This window comes from Leuciscus leuciscus, assembly GCF_965113295.1.
Source record: "Leuciscus leuciscus genome assembly, chromosome: 13".
In the NCBI taxonomy this organism is placed as follows: domain Eukaryota; kingdom Metazoa; phylum Chordata; class Actinopteri; order Cypriniformes; family Leuciscidae; genus Leuciscus; species Leuciscus leuciscus.
Window position 1 is genome coordinate 11,998,587 of NC_138737.1, and position 16,487 is coordinate 12,015,073.

Consider the following 16,487-nt stretch of genomic DNA (forward strand, 5'->3'; position numbering starts at 1 on the left):
CTCTTTTATGGATGCCTATTGTTATGGCATGCAAAGGTCATAGCTCAAGTGGAGTGGATGCATTGCATTTTCCAAACAGCTTGCTGCTCTAATTTACCCTATGAGTCTGGAAAACTCTTGATGCTGGATTCTGGAATCACTGCTCAAACTGTCTGAGACACTTGGCTAATGTAATAGGACTCCAGGAGAGCTGTGGTCTAAAACAGGTTTAAAGGTTTTGATAAACCTTCCAGACCTTTTAAAATGGATTAAATTTGTTTTTTGTTATAGTTTTTATTATTATTATTATTGTGCAAACTTAATCAGTGCATGTGATTCCTATGAAAAATGTTTGTTTTGGTAATCTCTCTTCAAAATGGAATAAATGAAACTGACTGAGCTGATAAACAAACTGTTTACTGTTTTAAAATTAATGCAGTTCATTTGTCTGATAAATTTCCATCATATTTTATTGAGTTATTTGGGTGCATTAAACTTTCAATATGAAATGTTTAACATTTCTAAACACAAACATTTAAACACTTTAAAATTAAATGTTTAATTTGTAAATGGCAAAGCAATTACATTTGGCATTAATTGAACTAAAGTTATATGTTGCTAAGATAAGCATAATTAAATATATCAAATAAATAATAAATCTAATCTAAACCATTTAAGTATTACTTTTGTCAGAGTTTGAGCATTGATTTAATTATACTGTTGTGGGTAATGCATTAAAAAAAAGGTAATATAATAATGATTGCACCAATAATAGCAAATGGCAATAGTTTTGAAGCCATTGGAATAGAATGAGATGATCCTGATATTCCTGATAAATAAAACCAAAATGTGCCCTTCATTTTAAAATATATGTACAGAAGTAAAATGGGTTGTAAACACCAGCAATAATAACCTGCAGCAGTTCAAAATAATACTGGACAAAAGATCAAAAAAAGGAGAGCAACATATAGAGAAATAATTGTAAAGATTTAATCATTCTAGAATGATTGGGGTGATTTTGTAGGGGAGTAAATCTGCATAGAAAATAAACAAATTACAAGCAAATATAAATACAATAGAACAAAGATGCATGAAATTAACAGTGCTTTATGTCTATAGTATTCAGGTACGGAAATACTGTTATAGCACACGTTCTGAATTGAGTTCTCTTTCGTGTCATCTTGTGCTCAAATGGCTTGAAATCGTTTGAATATTTAAACTGACAGGACACATGCAAATGATAATTTTTCGCTCTATGATGGTTAAACTTTGCAATTAATTTGAGAATCGCATATGTTTTGAACCGTGGTGTCTGTTCCGTACGGATCAACTACGATCCCTATACTTGTCATCGCACATCGCAGATGCGCACATGGCATTATCGATGCTAAAATGATATATCGTGCAGCCCTATGGCGGAATACAAGTTGCATTGATTGGCACTCAGATGAGAGCTTTGTGTGGTTTTGTGATTCATTGCGCAAATCAATTCTGGGAAGGCACAGCTGTTTCCCAGGAGCACGGTTATGCCCCAGCCTTTTCTAGCAGTCCCTAATGATCAAACAGCATAAGAACAGACTGCGGCCTGTGTGTTTGTTAGGGAGTGTTTGGGCTTGGAGTCACTGGGCTGTTTGTATTTGTGGTTCTGTGGTCAGCATGTATGCTAAGACGATGAAGCAGCAGCTGTCCCTTTCTCTAAAAGTGTGAATGGGCGGAGCAAAGGAATGAGCTGTATTCACCAGACTATACAGTGGACAGGAAGACAAAGTAGATTATTAATAACTGCTGGCATATTTGTTTGAAGAGGGTATTTAACAGCAACGTTTCAACAATAGTGATTGATGAACGTCACTACTGTGTCTTATTGTGCATAATTCATCACTTCATGTTATTCTGAAGAAAAATTGTTTGTTTTTTAATCTTCATGATAATTTTTCTCTGCCTCTGAAATTACTTTTACAGATGGCATAATCAAGGCTGCATGGATGCTGAAAAATGCTGTTATAATAGGCCCCTTTTCATGATTTAGTCAATTCCTATGGATAACATCAAATCTATTTTCCACTAAAGTTTATTTTTGTTTTGTTTCACTTTGGAAATAGGGCTATATCTTCATTACAGAAGTTAAAAGCATTCCAAATGACGTTTCTTGTCATATTTTAAAGTAGGAAATGCTATACCCATGTGCTTCTCTGCTAAGCAATAGAATACATGTGAAAATGGGAGGGTATTTATCCCCTAGAAAAGAGATGAGATGAGAAAATAAACTGTACAAGTAGAGGTTCAACAATCAAAATTTCTGTATAGTCAATGTCAACTGTCATTCTCAACCCATTTTACTTCCATAATGTGACATGTATTTCCAAGTGAAAGAGGATATTCAGTTAGAAGAAATGTAGAGCAGGGCTTGATTTTATTCAATGGCAATTGATTGGTTGTTATGTACCAGAATGCAACTGTCTCTAAATAGCTATTTGTGTATTGGTCAACATTATCTAGTAGCCCACGCTGCAACACTGTAAAAAAATAAATTACATCCCCAAGTCAAAAATTTCTAGTGACTGATAACATCTAAATTTTTCAATTAGTCTGACGTATTATTTCTCATTGAGCCAATGTTAACAGACTATTGCAACAAGAATTGCACTTGGGCCAATTAAAAAATTTAGATGTGACCAGTCACTAGAAATTTTTGACTTGGAGAGGTTAGAAATGTTTTACAGTGAAGTAATGTCAGTGGAAAAGGGAAGTCATTTCGTAGGACGAGCAAGTCATTGACAAAGTCATTTTTTCCCCCTTTTTCTATAACATGCACCGATGAATCGTTCACAAAATGATCTGGGACGTGCATTGATGGTATTGCGTCAGTTTTGATTTTATGTTGACTTTAATCAGAAAAGAAGAGGTGGAAACTGCATTGGGCCTCATGCATGAAACACAAGCAGAACAGTGTAAATCATTTGTAAAATCATTCTTACAGTACGTAAATTGAATGCAGCAATTTACATGAGAAATGGTATTACGATTGATTTAGCCTACATAGAAATTCATTCTGCTCATGTGTAATGAATAAGACCGAAAAAGGAAAAATACAGAGAGATTTCTCTCTGAAATGAAAATCAAATATTGCTTGATAATTTCAGGGAAAATAGTTGACCTTTTGTGCAGCATCACAGAAAGGTTTGTGTGTGCGTGGGTAAGGTGCAAGGTGTCTGACACCTTTCAGAACTTCATTTCTTTGTTCACAGTGATCTTTTGTCCTCAGTCATTTAGAAACCAGGAAACTTGGGGACATTTTCACAACTGGCATCCCTTTCTGCGAATGAACCAAGCAACTGCTGAGTGGAAAATACCATACGACTGAATTCTTTGCACGCACAATTATACTTTCGTGTTTCGTGAGCCCCAATCTCTGCCAAAATCAGGGTACTGAAAGATGTTTGAAGTTAGTCAGGTTGCTTTCTGGATAGGAAAGGCCTAGCGATAAACTCTTAGCCACTTTTATTAAAAGAGCCATGTTTTAAAGGGACCGTTCACCCAAAAATTTATTTGTTGTCATCATTTACTCACCCACCTCATGTTGTTCCAATCCTGTATGAGTTTCTTTCTTCTGTTGAACACAAAAGAAGATATTTTGAAGAGTATGGGTAACCAAACAGTTAATAGGCCCCATTGACTTTCATAGTATTTTTTTTTCTTCTTTTTTTCTACTTTCAAGGTTAATAGTTTGGTCAATAGTTCAACTGTTTGGTTACCAAAATTCTTCAAAATATATATTTTTGAGTTCAACAGAAGTAAGAAACTCATACAGGTTTGGAACAACTTGAGGTTGAGCGAGTAATAACATTTTAATTTTGGGGTGAACCATCCCTTCAAATTATGTTTTTAATTGAAGGCTTGCAATTGTTCCTTCCCCCACTCCCCTCATTCTATCAGACACATGATGAACAAAGACTTGAAGATCTAGTGATTGTGAGACACTAATTGTTGTAAAGATTGAATCATGCATACAATTATGCTGGTCCATCTTTGTTTAAAATCTTAAGTAAACAACCCCTCTCCTTGTTCCATCAATGGGAGGTTCATGGCATTTCAGATGCTAATGAAACAGGTGCTTTTAGCTGTCATGGTAACATGAACTCTGTGACTTCATCCTATGATAGAAAGTCACATGCGTCTTTTGGAGTATGCTTTCCCGTTGTCCTTTGTGGTTATGAAATGAAATTTTTGCCCCATATTATCATATGATCTTTGTTTTCAGTAGTTCTTTTCTCCTCATAAATTCAATTAGCCTGATTAAAGGGGAAGTATTTATTTGTTGTATTTGAATTTAAATTTTTTGGCAACAAGATTTTAGATTAAGTTTTATCTCAACGTGTAAGGAAAGTGTGTATTTGTAGATACCATATCTGGTCACCATATTAATCACTTTTTTTTTGCTTTTAAATAAGTTCACTTAAGTCCTTGAGTGTGAGAAATTCTAATTCTAAATCTATATACATCAAATCAAATCAAATAAATTAAATTAAATTAAATGCTGATTGATTTAACTTTAGAAGCCAATTTATTTCCATATATTGACTGGATTGCTTTGGACTGTATTTGGACTCTTTTTTTTTTTACATTCAGACTGGCATCTTTGGCCTTTGCACCATATGTTGCTGTTTTGCGCATTTTGCTACATCACATTTTTATATTATTGTTTTAACAGTCCTACTAGATTTCTATTAGTTTCCTACTAGAAATAAAAATGTGACATTAAATAGAAAGAGCAAACAGTGTAACCCAAATACCACTGCAGCACATTGTCCACACACTGCCTTTCCTCCTGAGAGAGGTTGGTTACCCAGCATCCCCCTCCCTACATTATGATGCTGCGTGTCTGAGGGCTGACTCAGCGATTGTGCAGAAGAGAGAAAGAGAGGGAGGAAAAGAAAGAGGCAGTGTGAGTCACAGAACATCCACTTTGATCCACTCAGCATTCAGAACCTCATCTCCCATCAGCCCACTGGGCACAGAGGAATAACCTACTGCAGTGCTCTGTGTCTTTGATAAGCTCTCAGATGTATCCAACAGTGTTTAGACACACAAAGGACTACAGAGATATAACTAGTTGTCATGGTTAAATTTCTAATTCTTTAAAGTACATAGTGCTTTGTTTTTATTTTAGCAAGTGTTTTTTCTTTCTTTCAAGATTTACGTGAGACAGTGTGGACTAATACAGTCTTAAAAATTGGAATTTTGGTAGTGGACATAATGTCAAGCAGTGAGAGCAGAAAACTATCAGAATTTTTATAAATATTTTAATCTTTTTTATTATTTTTTTTATGTGGAGCACAAGGAGCATTAATATTCAATGGATTATATTTCATGTTTTATGGAAATATTGCTTGACATCCATTGTTTAACGCTTTCATCAAAAGAGCAGCTTGGACATTCTGCTAAATATCACCTTTTGTGTTACTCAGAAGATAGCCATACTTGTTTCGCAAGATATGAGGGTGAGTAAATGATGACAAATTTAGCATTTTGTAGTGAACTGTTCCTTTAAAATAAATGGCGATCACTTAGAGCACCTAAAATTGTACTTTCTCTTATACGTTTGTATACATTTTCATAAAAAATCTAAAAAAGTGTCAATTTCCCATTTACTATTTGGCTCAATAGTTCTAAATTATATTTGATTGGTGATATTTTAGTGCATATTTTATTGCTGTAAAACTTGTATAGAAAGGATGCAGGACATTGAAATACCCAGAATATCTCATTCTAAATGCGTCCCAAACAGAAGCATGCCTACTCTTCCCTGTTTTGTTGTGTCTCTGAAAGAATGTCGAAGTTGAATCCATTACCCAGATCCTAGACTATCCACTTCTCAGCCAGTCAGTAGAAAGAGAAAGAAAGTGCTTTTGGCAACAGCAGTGCAACAGTGCAGGAAGGGTGGGGTGGGGGGGGTGAATGTCTGCTGTTAATGCTCAGAGGGCATTCTGGGTAAATTGCAGTGTTACAAAAATTCAAGGCTTACTGGCATTTTCTTTCCCTTGGCGCACTGCTCTCTGCACGAGGTGAAAGGTGAATCATTGCAAAGTATGAAAACAGCGTTATTTAATTGATCGCTACATATGGTTTTACTAAAATAGTAGTTTTAAAAGCAGTAGTTATTTTTATTGCTAATGATGTGTCTTGGAAAATCTTCTAATTTTTCAGGATCATAGTCAATTTTCAATTCCCCCGACTACGTAATTTGGGGAAAACTGTCTGGGAAAAGCTCAGCCCGGGACACATGCTTGTGACACGCAGAGTGACCATAGCAACACTTTGTGTGGGTGTGTGTGACCGCAGCACCCCAATTTTGTCATCATCTGGACTTCTCCACTCCCTCTCTCATTCCCGTTCTGTCTCTCTTTGTCTGTACTTGGAAAAAGATTTGTGCAAAAGAAAAAAAAAATCACATTCTCTGTTTAAGACATAATAAAGATGGTATCCGAGCAACGGACAGGAATAAAAACACATTTCCCTGAGCTCCGCAATAACAAAATGATTCAATTACTGCATAAATACAGCTGTGTGTGTGTGTGCGGCTGACAGAGCGAGAGCGGCTGAGTTGGTAGGCCTGGCTTTTTTAGGACACTCCAGTGGTCACCGTTTCCCTCATGCTATCACAGCCGCCCTGCCATCAGCCTCCGTCAGATCAAAGATGCTCAGTTCATCTGCCATAATGAAGCCATTCATCAGCCGTGTTTATCAATAACATTCTCATCCTTAATGTGCACACGAAATGCAGTCAGAGCGCTCTTCTCAGACTGATTGTAGTAAAAACAGAGCATTCCGTTGGAGCGCGTCCAGGCCTAATATGGAAAAAGACAGAGTAGGCAGGAGAGGGAAAGAAGGAAAGAGAGAAATGCAATATGCTTCTCAGTTCTCCACTAAAAGTCTTCATGTTGGTGTTGTAAATGATGTAGCAGTAAAGCGGAAAGTTTAAAAATATATATTTCCAGGCCGGAGATGTGGCCTTGCGTTCTCTGACACATTGAGCTGTGGTGCTTATGTGGGTGACACAGGTTCAAGTTGAGCTGATGTTGTTTCTCCTCATCATTTACCATTTATTCTTATCAAGGGCTTGGCTGTATGATGGTATATATTGTGTGATGTGTCTGCTGGTAGAAATGATGCTATATTTTGCAGATGTTTTAATGTTATGTACATGTTAGCCTCACAGAAAGTAATACAAAATTGCTACCAAAATAGTCAAAAAGAGGAACAACTTTTAATTAAGAGGTTTCTGTTCATTGTGGCTAGTTATTTGAAACCTAATATTTAAAATTTTATTTTGAAAACTTTCTTTTATGATTTATATAGCTAATCATATGTAACTTGCCACATTAATAAAAAATTCAGCTGATGTATTGTGACATGTTAATATATTATCACTTTAACAGCAGCTTTAAATGTGACTCATCTAATCAGAATTAAATTTTATTCAGTGTTTTGTTTTTGATTTATGTGTTACATAATGTGATGCTGTGTTTGCACTGATGCCAGATCTTTTAATCATTTATGATTAACCATATCTTTTAATTTGCGTCAACAAGTTTCATTTATTAAGTATTTAACTCACCTGATTATCCAAAATTATTAATAACCAAGTTTAATGGTTAATAATAATAATAAAAAAAAATTATAATAAAAAAAAAAAATATATATATATATATATATTATCTTATGTAAGGGATAATCCATGGAGTTTCAATGCACGACGTGGAAGAAAAGAACCACCTGACGCTGACTTGTTTAATGCACAGCTAGCTATAGATTATCCCGCTTATACCATGGTAATTTGCCAGCATTGACAATTTAAAGCTGTTATTGATGTTTGGAGTGCAATATTTGACCAGAAGTGTTAAAATTATGGTTAATATTTTGTCAGTTACGGCTCGTTAGATCTAGCATTCTGCCTGCTTTGAATCAGACACAGAGATAATGTTGTGTGTGAGATTATATTTATTTGAATGAATGAATTTTTGCATTTATTTGAATTAATAATCGAGATCGAGAGAGCGAGAGATGAGAGATGTGTTTGCGTGAATTACCTGTGTCTGTTCAGCGTCTCTCTCTATTAACAACGAAGCTAGGAGTTTAATTACTTTAAAACCAGCAATTTTACCCCCTCGTTGCTGCAAAATATAATGTAGCATTTCAGTAGTGAAGCTATTTTATTCATAAAAGTCACGGGGCAGCGTTGATAACAAGTTTCTGTGTGTGTGCAGCACGATCTCTGCTCTCTGTGTGTGAGTGACGTATGATTGCGTGCGCTTAATATAGAACAGTGATTAAACTGACTTGGAACTACTTGTGCATTAAACCGTTTTATTGCACAACTTTCAGCCAATCAGAATTGAGTATTCAGACAGACCATGATATATATATATATATATATATATATATATATATATATATATACATATATATACACATTTATTTATTTAGTAATTAATTATTTCTTCAGTTATTTTATTTTATTGCAGAAGTGGTCCTTCGTCATACTGTGATTTATAATTTTGGTTATGTTCAGGAAACCTGTTTGCAGTTCTGTTTAGCTACACTAGTTATGCAGAAATTACACAGTTTCCCAGTCCTATGTGTGCCTTATCCTGGTTTGGGCCTCATCTGACATGCCTTTTTTGCAAGGCTGCGGAAAGGAGAAAATGCCCAACAAATGTTTATTTCTGCTGGAGTGGTTGGTGCTGAAGCTAGAGCAATGAAAGGAGCTCTAAAATGAAGAAAATACATCCACACACGTTTGCAGGGAATCTCTAATCCCCCTCTATTCCTGAAATCACTATTTCCTCCTGGCGTTTCCTTCCTGGAAATTTCCGTTGTCACTGGGTGCAAATTGTGTCCAGACTTCACTGAGCTCCCAAGCCAGAATGTCCGTTTGAATATTTGTTCAATGGATCCAAATTTAGTTTGGAAAACTATTTTGGGTCAAACTATTTTGGACATTAACACAGCTAAATAAAACGACCTTACCGTTTCTCTAAACACATGCAGTTGAACCTGAGGAGGGTTTAGCAGTTTTTTGGACATCGTATCTTGTGTCTGTTTGTACAGCTTGGTTCTCTGGTTTTTGTCAGCCTTAACTTCCCATATTCATTCTTTCTTTCTTTCTTTGTAAATCTTTGTAAAGTTTACTCAGTAACTGTATCAGTTCCGTCTGAGTCGGCTGATTACAGATGTTGAGTGTATAGTCTCAACCTCTCAACCTTCCAATTATTGCACCCTGTTTGCTTTCAGCTTTTCCCGGGTCAAAAATTTGAATAGCTGGAAATAAAAACATTTTGCCCTGCTGTTGCTATTGGGTTTAAAAAAATATGTTAAGTATGGTTTTTATTTTCAGCCCATCTCAGCGAGAACACTCTCAAAAGAGGTTTTATAATCTTTTCAACACAGTTGTGAAGCAGCACAAGGACAGGGCAGTCAGTTTTTGTGCTCTCCATGTCTGAATAAATTACACATGCAAATTGGGTCCTTTCAAAATGTTGCACTAAAGAAACTATATTCTGCTCAAAACATAATTTGTGATTAGATTCAAGGAGATTTGGGGCTGTTTTTTCCCACAGTATGCATTGTAATAAACAGAAATGTCTCTAAAATCCTCATACAAAATTGTATACATTTTTATTTATTTATATTCCTCAAGGGAAAAAGGAAGAAATTATTATAATTATTATTGTTTAAAATATTAATAATTATAATAATTCCTTTTTTTCCCTTGAAGCAAGTGTTTTAACATAGTTTTGGTTGTATTTTATTTTAAGTAGAATTGTTCATGGTTGTCATGATTTGTGTCCAACTGTACTATTTTTGAAATGCTATCCTAAATGCATGATTTTGACTAGTTGCATTTATTATTTACATAAAGCATTGTTTTTTCCCCCCTGCTGCTGTCCACGGCCTATCAGAACATGCCTAAGGTTTATTTTTGGCTCATGGCCTGCCAGTTGAGGTCTTGAGGGTTGTGTTTTGAGGAAGGTGTTTAAGGAAAAGGATGTTTTAGGTTAGAAGACAGTAAATGTTCTGGTGTTTCAGGAGATGGTTTCTGTGAAGCAGCTGTAGTAGTGTAAGAGCCTTTCGCTGCCGTAAGCTGTAGATCTGGCTTATCGCATGAGATCCACAGCGTGCCGAAGTCACGTCTCATTATGTTCCTTTAAAACCTGCTCAGTGCTCGCAGCACAACCAGACCGGGGAGCGCTGTGATTCCTCTTTCATTTTTTCTTTATTTCTCTGTTTGAATTACTGCGGCCAAGCAGCCCTTGGCCATTTCTCTCTCTCTCTCTCTCTCTCTCTCTCTCTCTCTCTCTCTCTCTCTCTCTCTCTCTCTCTCTCTCTCTCTCTCTCTCTCTCTGTGCTCTGTGGTTGCATTGTGCCTAAGCAGAAGTGACACGCTGGTAACTATGTCATGCTATATTGATGCAACAGCTGACACCATTCAGCTTGAATCTGAGTTTCATTACTTTGCCATAAGCGCAAAACCCTCCTATTGAACAGCTTCATTCGCATGTGGGGATTTTTCTGGCTGATGATTATCACAGAACTGTAAAGCAGCGCTCTCATTATGACTGTTTTATGCACACACATGCACAAATGGCCACGGCAGTGCGCACAGAGCTTCGAGTCTTGTTAATGATAATTGATAGATGCGCATGTTTAATGTTCGGTTGGGGTTTTAGTAACATTTATAGCACGGCCTGGTGCTAGTTTAGGGTTTTAGAAATGGTCAAATATGGAAGTAATTAGTCAGACCAAATGAATGCCGCACTAAACGGTTAAGAGACTGCGGTCTGCGACGTGCCTGGGAGGTACATCTGTGTGTGTGTTGTTGTTGTTGAAAACTTACCACTGAAAGTGAAAATAGTCAACAAAACATAATTGGATAAATGATGACTGCACATGGGGCTTCGGCAAAAGATGGAAATAATGGAGGACTGTGGGTGCGATAGAAAACTCAACACAATTAACTGAAATCTGTTGAATATCATTGAGGCTTTTTTAAAATAAAAAATTGAATCTGGAATTTACATTTTCTGTTTTGGTAAACAACAGAGAATGGGAAAAAACGCATTTCAATAAATGCGTCAATACAGAAAAGAGCCAAGATGATTCATTTCCTCTTTGTACTCGAATTGAACTGCAGATGTGGCTTTTGCTTGTCAGAAACCGCAATGAGTAAACTACACAATGAATAACTCGTCTTTTGCTGTTCTTTTCCAGGATGAATTCCATCCGTTCATCGAGGCGCTGCTGCCGCATGTGCGTGCCTTCGCCTACACCTGGTTCAACCTGCAGGCCCGCAAGCGCAAATATTTCAAAAAGCACGAGAAGCGGATGACCAAGGATGAAGAGCGCGCCGTCAAGGACGAGCTCTTGGGTGAGAAGCCCGAGGTCAAACAGAAGTGGGCGTCACGCCTCCTCGCAAAGCTCCGCAAGGACATCCGGCCGGAGTGTCGGGAGGACTTTGTTCTGTCCATCACAGGGAAGAAGCCTCCGTGTTGCGTCCTCTCAAACCCAGACCAGAAGGGGAAGATGAGGCGCATAGATTGCCTGCGTCAGGCGGATAAGGTCTGGCGTCTGGACCTGGTGATGGTGATTCTGTTCAAGGGCATCCCACTGGAGAGCACGGACGGTGAACGGCTGGTCAAAGGTGGCCAGTGCTCCAATCCCATTCTCTGCGTCCAGCCCCATCACATCAGCGTGTCCGTCAAAGAGCTGGACCTCTACCTCGCCTACTTTGTGCAGGAGAGAGGTGAGTTTGCACACCTGCTACACTAACATTGGTTTTGCACATGTGATCAAATCCTCGCCCATTCAGTACCTGGGGGAGAGGATGGTTCTCAGAACTACGCTTCCGCTGAACCGTGATGACAGTACTGGGAAGTCCTGTTGTGCACAGAGAAAACTTAAGCTTGTGGAGTGGCAGTTTGGTATGTGGCGTAAATCACTGAAGGATGCTCTGGCTCGCTTTTCTGAGAAAGCTGTTGACTCATCATCCTGTGCTGCTTGGTACCAGTGCAGCTTTGGCTTGCAGGCCACAGAATACACCGTTAGGCACCGCACTAGTCGACTTTTTCAAACCAGAGCTGTGCTGTCAGAATCACCGACGGGAAGTTGGTTTTAATCAGAGAGAAAGAAAGGGAGTTTAAAACATAAGCAAGCCAAACACTGTATATCATTTAAAATAAGTGGGTCTGCTCTGACAGGCAGGTAGATGTGTTTCAAGTTACTAAATGTTTTTTGTTGAAATATAACTTTTATGAAAGCTGTTGGGATACATGAGCTGATGTACCATTTAACCCTGTATTCATCTGTGAATTTTAACCTGTGACCTGTCTCTGCTGAAGTATGAAACCATAATCATTTTGCAGGTATTCAAAGGATATATATGCAGAGATAAACTTCAAATAAAATTTGCAGTCAGTATGATTTTTCTTTTGAAAGAAATTAATACTTTTATTCAGCAAGGACTCATTAAATTGACTCATTAAATATTCAAATAATAATGAAAAAAACTGTATCATGGTTTCCACAGAAATATTAAGCTGCACAACTTTTTAATAATAATAAATATTTCTTGAGCACAAAATCAGCATATTAGGAATGATTTCTGAAGCATCATGTGACGATGAATACTGAAGAAATGGCTGCTAAAAATTCAGCTTTGCCATCACAGAAATAAAATACTTTTTAGAATGTATTCAAAGAGAAAAAAATATTTGAAATAATATTTAAAAATATGACTGTTTTTACTGTATTTATGAAATAAATGCAGCCTTGGTTTGCATAAGAGACCACTTAATTTTTTTTTTACCAATTTAATAATTGTTTAAAAAAGTAGTTTGTAAAAATTAACTTATAAAGCATTTAAAGCCTTTAAAGCCTAACAAGCAACCTTGCACATTGTTTAAAATATATTAATTTAATAAATGTATACATTTAATAATAACTTTAATAAACTGAATGTAAATTTAGTAACTTGGTATTTGCACGAGGATACCAGTAAGCAACATGGAAAGAATATGCTGTATTTATCCATAAAGCAAACTCCAGCGACTCAAACTGATAAGCCGTAACCAGAAGTTCATCCACCTAGAAAAGTAGTCAGACCTCAGAAAGATGATTCGGGCAATTTAACGGCTTAATCAACAACCATGTTTACTGCAAATTTCTTGAACTCAACGACAAACTTCACATTTATGCTCTTCCGCATTTTCCGTTTGTTTTTGAAAACCAGTATGAGTAAAGCATGAGTCAACATTATTTTCTGTGGTAATTAACAGCATGCCACAGATTATGTCTATAGACACTACATAGAAGTTCTAAATATAACTTTAAAGGAAAACCGTTCACTATAATTCTGTAGAAGTATAAGATGTGCAGTCTCTGTGGTGTGTGTGTGTTGAGGATGTGCAATGCATAGAAGTTCAGTTGAGTGGTCAATGTGACAGGATGGTGTGTGTGTGTGTGTGTGTTCAGTGCAGCAGCAGTTAGAGTGACTCAACGTTCCAAGTAGGCCTATGTGTGAAAGTTGCGATAGCATCTCTCTCAAATTCCCTCTGTGCTAGATCGTGTTCCAAACCTTTTATTAAATTACCAGGTCTCAATGGTGTTGGAATTGTGTATTCTCTTTTCCATGGTACTCTAAATCTACATATACAGAAGAGTCTTGTGTTTGTGCACCTTAAATATATGCTAACAATCAGACATGTAAATGGAATTGATTGACTCTCAAAACTCTTTATACAGCAGTAAGTTCCAGTCCTCAAATATGATACTGAAAAACAGTCCAACAACTTTTTATCATTTGTATCACTTCACTTGTGTTTAGTGATACAGACCAGAGTACAGACTTACTCAAAAGTTTTTCGAAAGAAGTCTCACCAAGGCATCATTTATTAGATACAAAATTATAATATATTTCAAAATGTAATTTATTCCTGTCATGGCAAAGCTGAATTTTCTGCAGCCATTACTTCAGACAGTGTCACGTGATCCTTCAGGAATCATTCTAATAATCTGATTTGGTGCTCAAGTAACTTTTTATTAATGTGGAAATCAGTTGTTCTGCTTAATTCTTTTTTGGAAACCGTATTACATTTCTTTCAGTATTTCTTTCAGTATTCTTTGATGAATAGAAAGTTCAAAATAACAGCATTTACTTGAAATAAAATCTTTTGTTGATGAATAAAAGTATTAATTTCTTTTAAAATAAATCTAAATCTTTAAAACGGTAGTTTATTTATTAAACTGATGTCACACCGTTCCACTCACATATTCTGTTCCAGTCTGTTTGTTGTTTGGCGACACATAAAATTAGATTCTTTAGCTCTTTTAGGAACTAAAAACGTTTATTAGTCATCTGTTGTATAAAAACAATAGTGCTGTAGAAGGATAGAAATGCTTGCCAAGCATTTGAAAATCTACGGTTGCTGCATGCCTTTTTTCTCTGTCTTTCACTCCCTTACTCTCTCGTTCTTTCCGCCCCTTTTTTCTCTCCGCCCCCTCAGGCGACCTTCACCCTCAGTTGTCTGGGTCAGACAGGCAGCCTGCATGTCACCTGACCTGCCTAATAGCCTACAAACTCCTTGTTGTAAACAGTCCGATAAGGAACTGTGTCCGTTCTCCCTCACTTCTACTAACGGCAGCCCCACAGAGAAGGAGAGGGAGCGCAAGGAAAAGAAAAAGGGGGAGTGGCTGAAAGAAAGGCGAGAGTGAAAGAGGCATACAGTCAGCATTTGCGCTTAAAGGCACAGGGCCATCTTTCACTTGCAAGGCATGCTCAAATTCCATTCATCTCGGTGAAGTTGAACAGGGCCGGCAGTGTTTCTGCAGCAGCAGCTGTGTGTATTAGTGTGTGTGTGTGCGCGCTGAAACTTTCAGCTCTGTTTCGGTATCTTTGCTAATGGAGCGCAGAGCAGGGTGGGGCGGGGGTCCCGCATGGCGGCCAGATCGAGAAACAGTGGCCATTACTCTTACTGCCCCCCTCCTCTCATTCAACAGACTATTCGCTTCGCAAAACGATTTAACCGCAAGTCTCTCAGGGGGAAACGGCTCCCTCGAAAGATGATCAAATTAATTACATTTTTGAAAGATTAGGCTACCAGCCTCGTTAGAGATATACGATTTATCTAGTTCTCAGTTTTAGCCATATCGGTTTCCAGCAGGGTCACATGACCTGGCTTGTGCCCCAGTCCTCCTCTGATCTTTTTTTATAACTCTCAAGCTCTGAAGGTTTTGCTGGGACAATAAATATTTCACTTGTCAAAACAAACAGAATGGTGGTTTGAGCGAACCAGAAGACACTCTGGTTTGGTGGCACCGGAGCCATCTGTGCCAGATATCAAGCCGAGGCTCAGTCTCCAGGCCCCGGTATCCTGCCCTTCGTGTTCGGTGAACAAAGAGGCAATAAAACATATAGACTCTCTATCCATTTGTTTTACATGTGAGAATGCGCTGTTAGTCAGCCAAGCAGGAAGATGCAGCAAACACACACGTGCACGCACACAAACACACACACGCACACATACACATGTTCAGTAAACACTGAGGAGCTGGAATGTGCTCCAGTGCTCTGGCAGCGGAAATTTGGGAGGGGTGGGAGAAAGAGGGTCAGCTCAGGTCAAGTTCACAGCGCTGTCAGCCTCCAACAGGGGGAGGTGTTCAGCGTGCTTATCTTCTTAAAGGGCCAGCAGCCTGTGAAGCAAAGCAGCACATACTGGGCTATGACGGGAGAATTTTTCAATGTTTCATCTTTTTTTTTTTTTTTTTTTTTTTTTTTTATATATATATATATACATTTTTATATTAACTCTCTTGTACTCTACAGGTATGTCAGTAATAATTGCTTTTGTAAGTTACATTATAATAATTCTGTAATAAGCTGTTACATCAAATATACAATGGGGTACAATGTAGGGACAAACGGCTTGTAGGGACTACACAACATTCCTCCAGGGTTAGTGACATCACCAACCCTAAAATGTACATAAACCCTGTCCCCTGAACACGATTATAGATTATCAAGACAGAATATGCTAATCAATGACTAGAAGATATCTACACATAATCTACATAAATTCATCAACAAACCATTCAGAAACATCCTGTTTTATTCTACATGATGTCACTTCTTCTTGAGTCTCTCCATCATTGTCTGAATCCAGTTTGAACATAAAAGGCTAAAGGTTTTTTTAATTTTGTGCCGGGAGCAGCAGCTCATTTGCATTTAAAGGAACAGACACAAAACGGTGCATTTTTGCTCACCCTCAAAAATAGACAATTTTAACATGCTTTATAAAAATATCTGTGGGGTATTTTGAGCTAAAACTTCACACACACTCTCTGGGGACATCAAAGACTTATTTTACATCTTGTGAAAAGGGCATTATACCACCCCTTTAAAGCAAAGATATCATTACTGACAGCTAAAGGTGTGATTTCCTGAAACAAAACAA

At 37.4% G+C, this 16,487-nt stretch overlaps 1 protein-coding gene across 6 annotated transcripts in view; it reads left to right on the plus strand.

Moving 5' to 3' along the window:
• Positions 1-16,487, plus strand: part of nfic (nuclear factor I/C) — a 123,166-nt gene that overhangs the window by 36,780 nt on the left and 69,899 nt on the right. For all 6 annotated transcript variants that reach the window (XM_082187922.1, XM_082187923.1, XM_082187926.1 and 3 more), the window contains exon 2: positions 11,251-11,782. In XM_082187922.1, the coding sequence (XP_082044048.1) occupies positions 11,251-11,782 (532 nt within the window). The remainder of the gene's footprint in view (positions 1-11,250; positions 11,783-16,487) is intronic.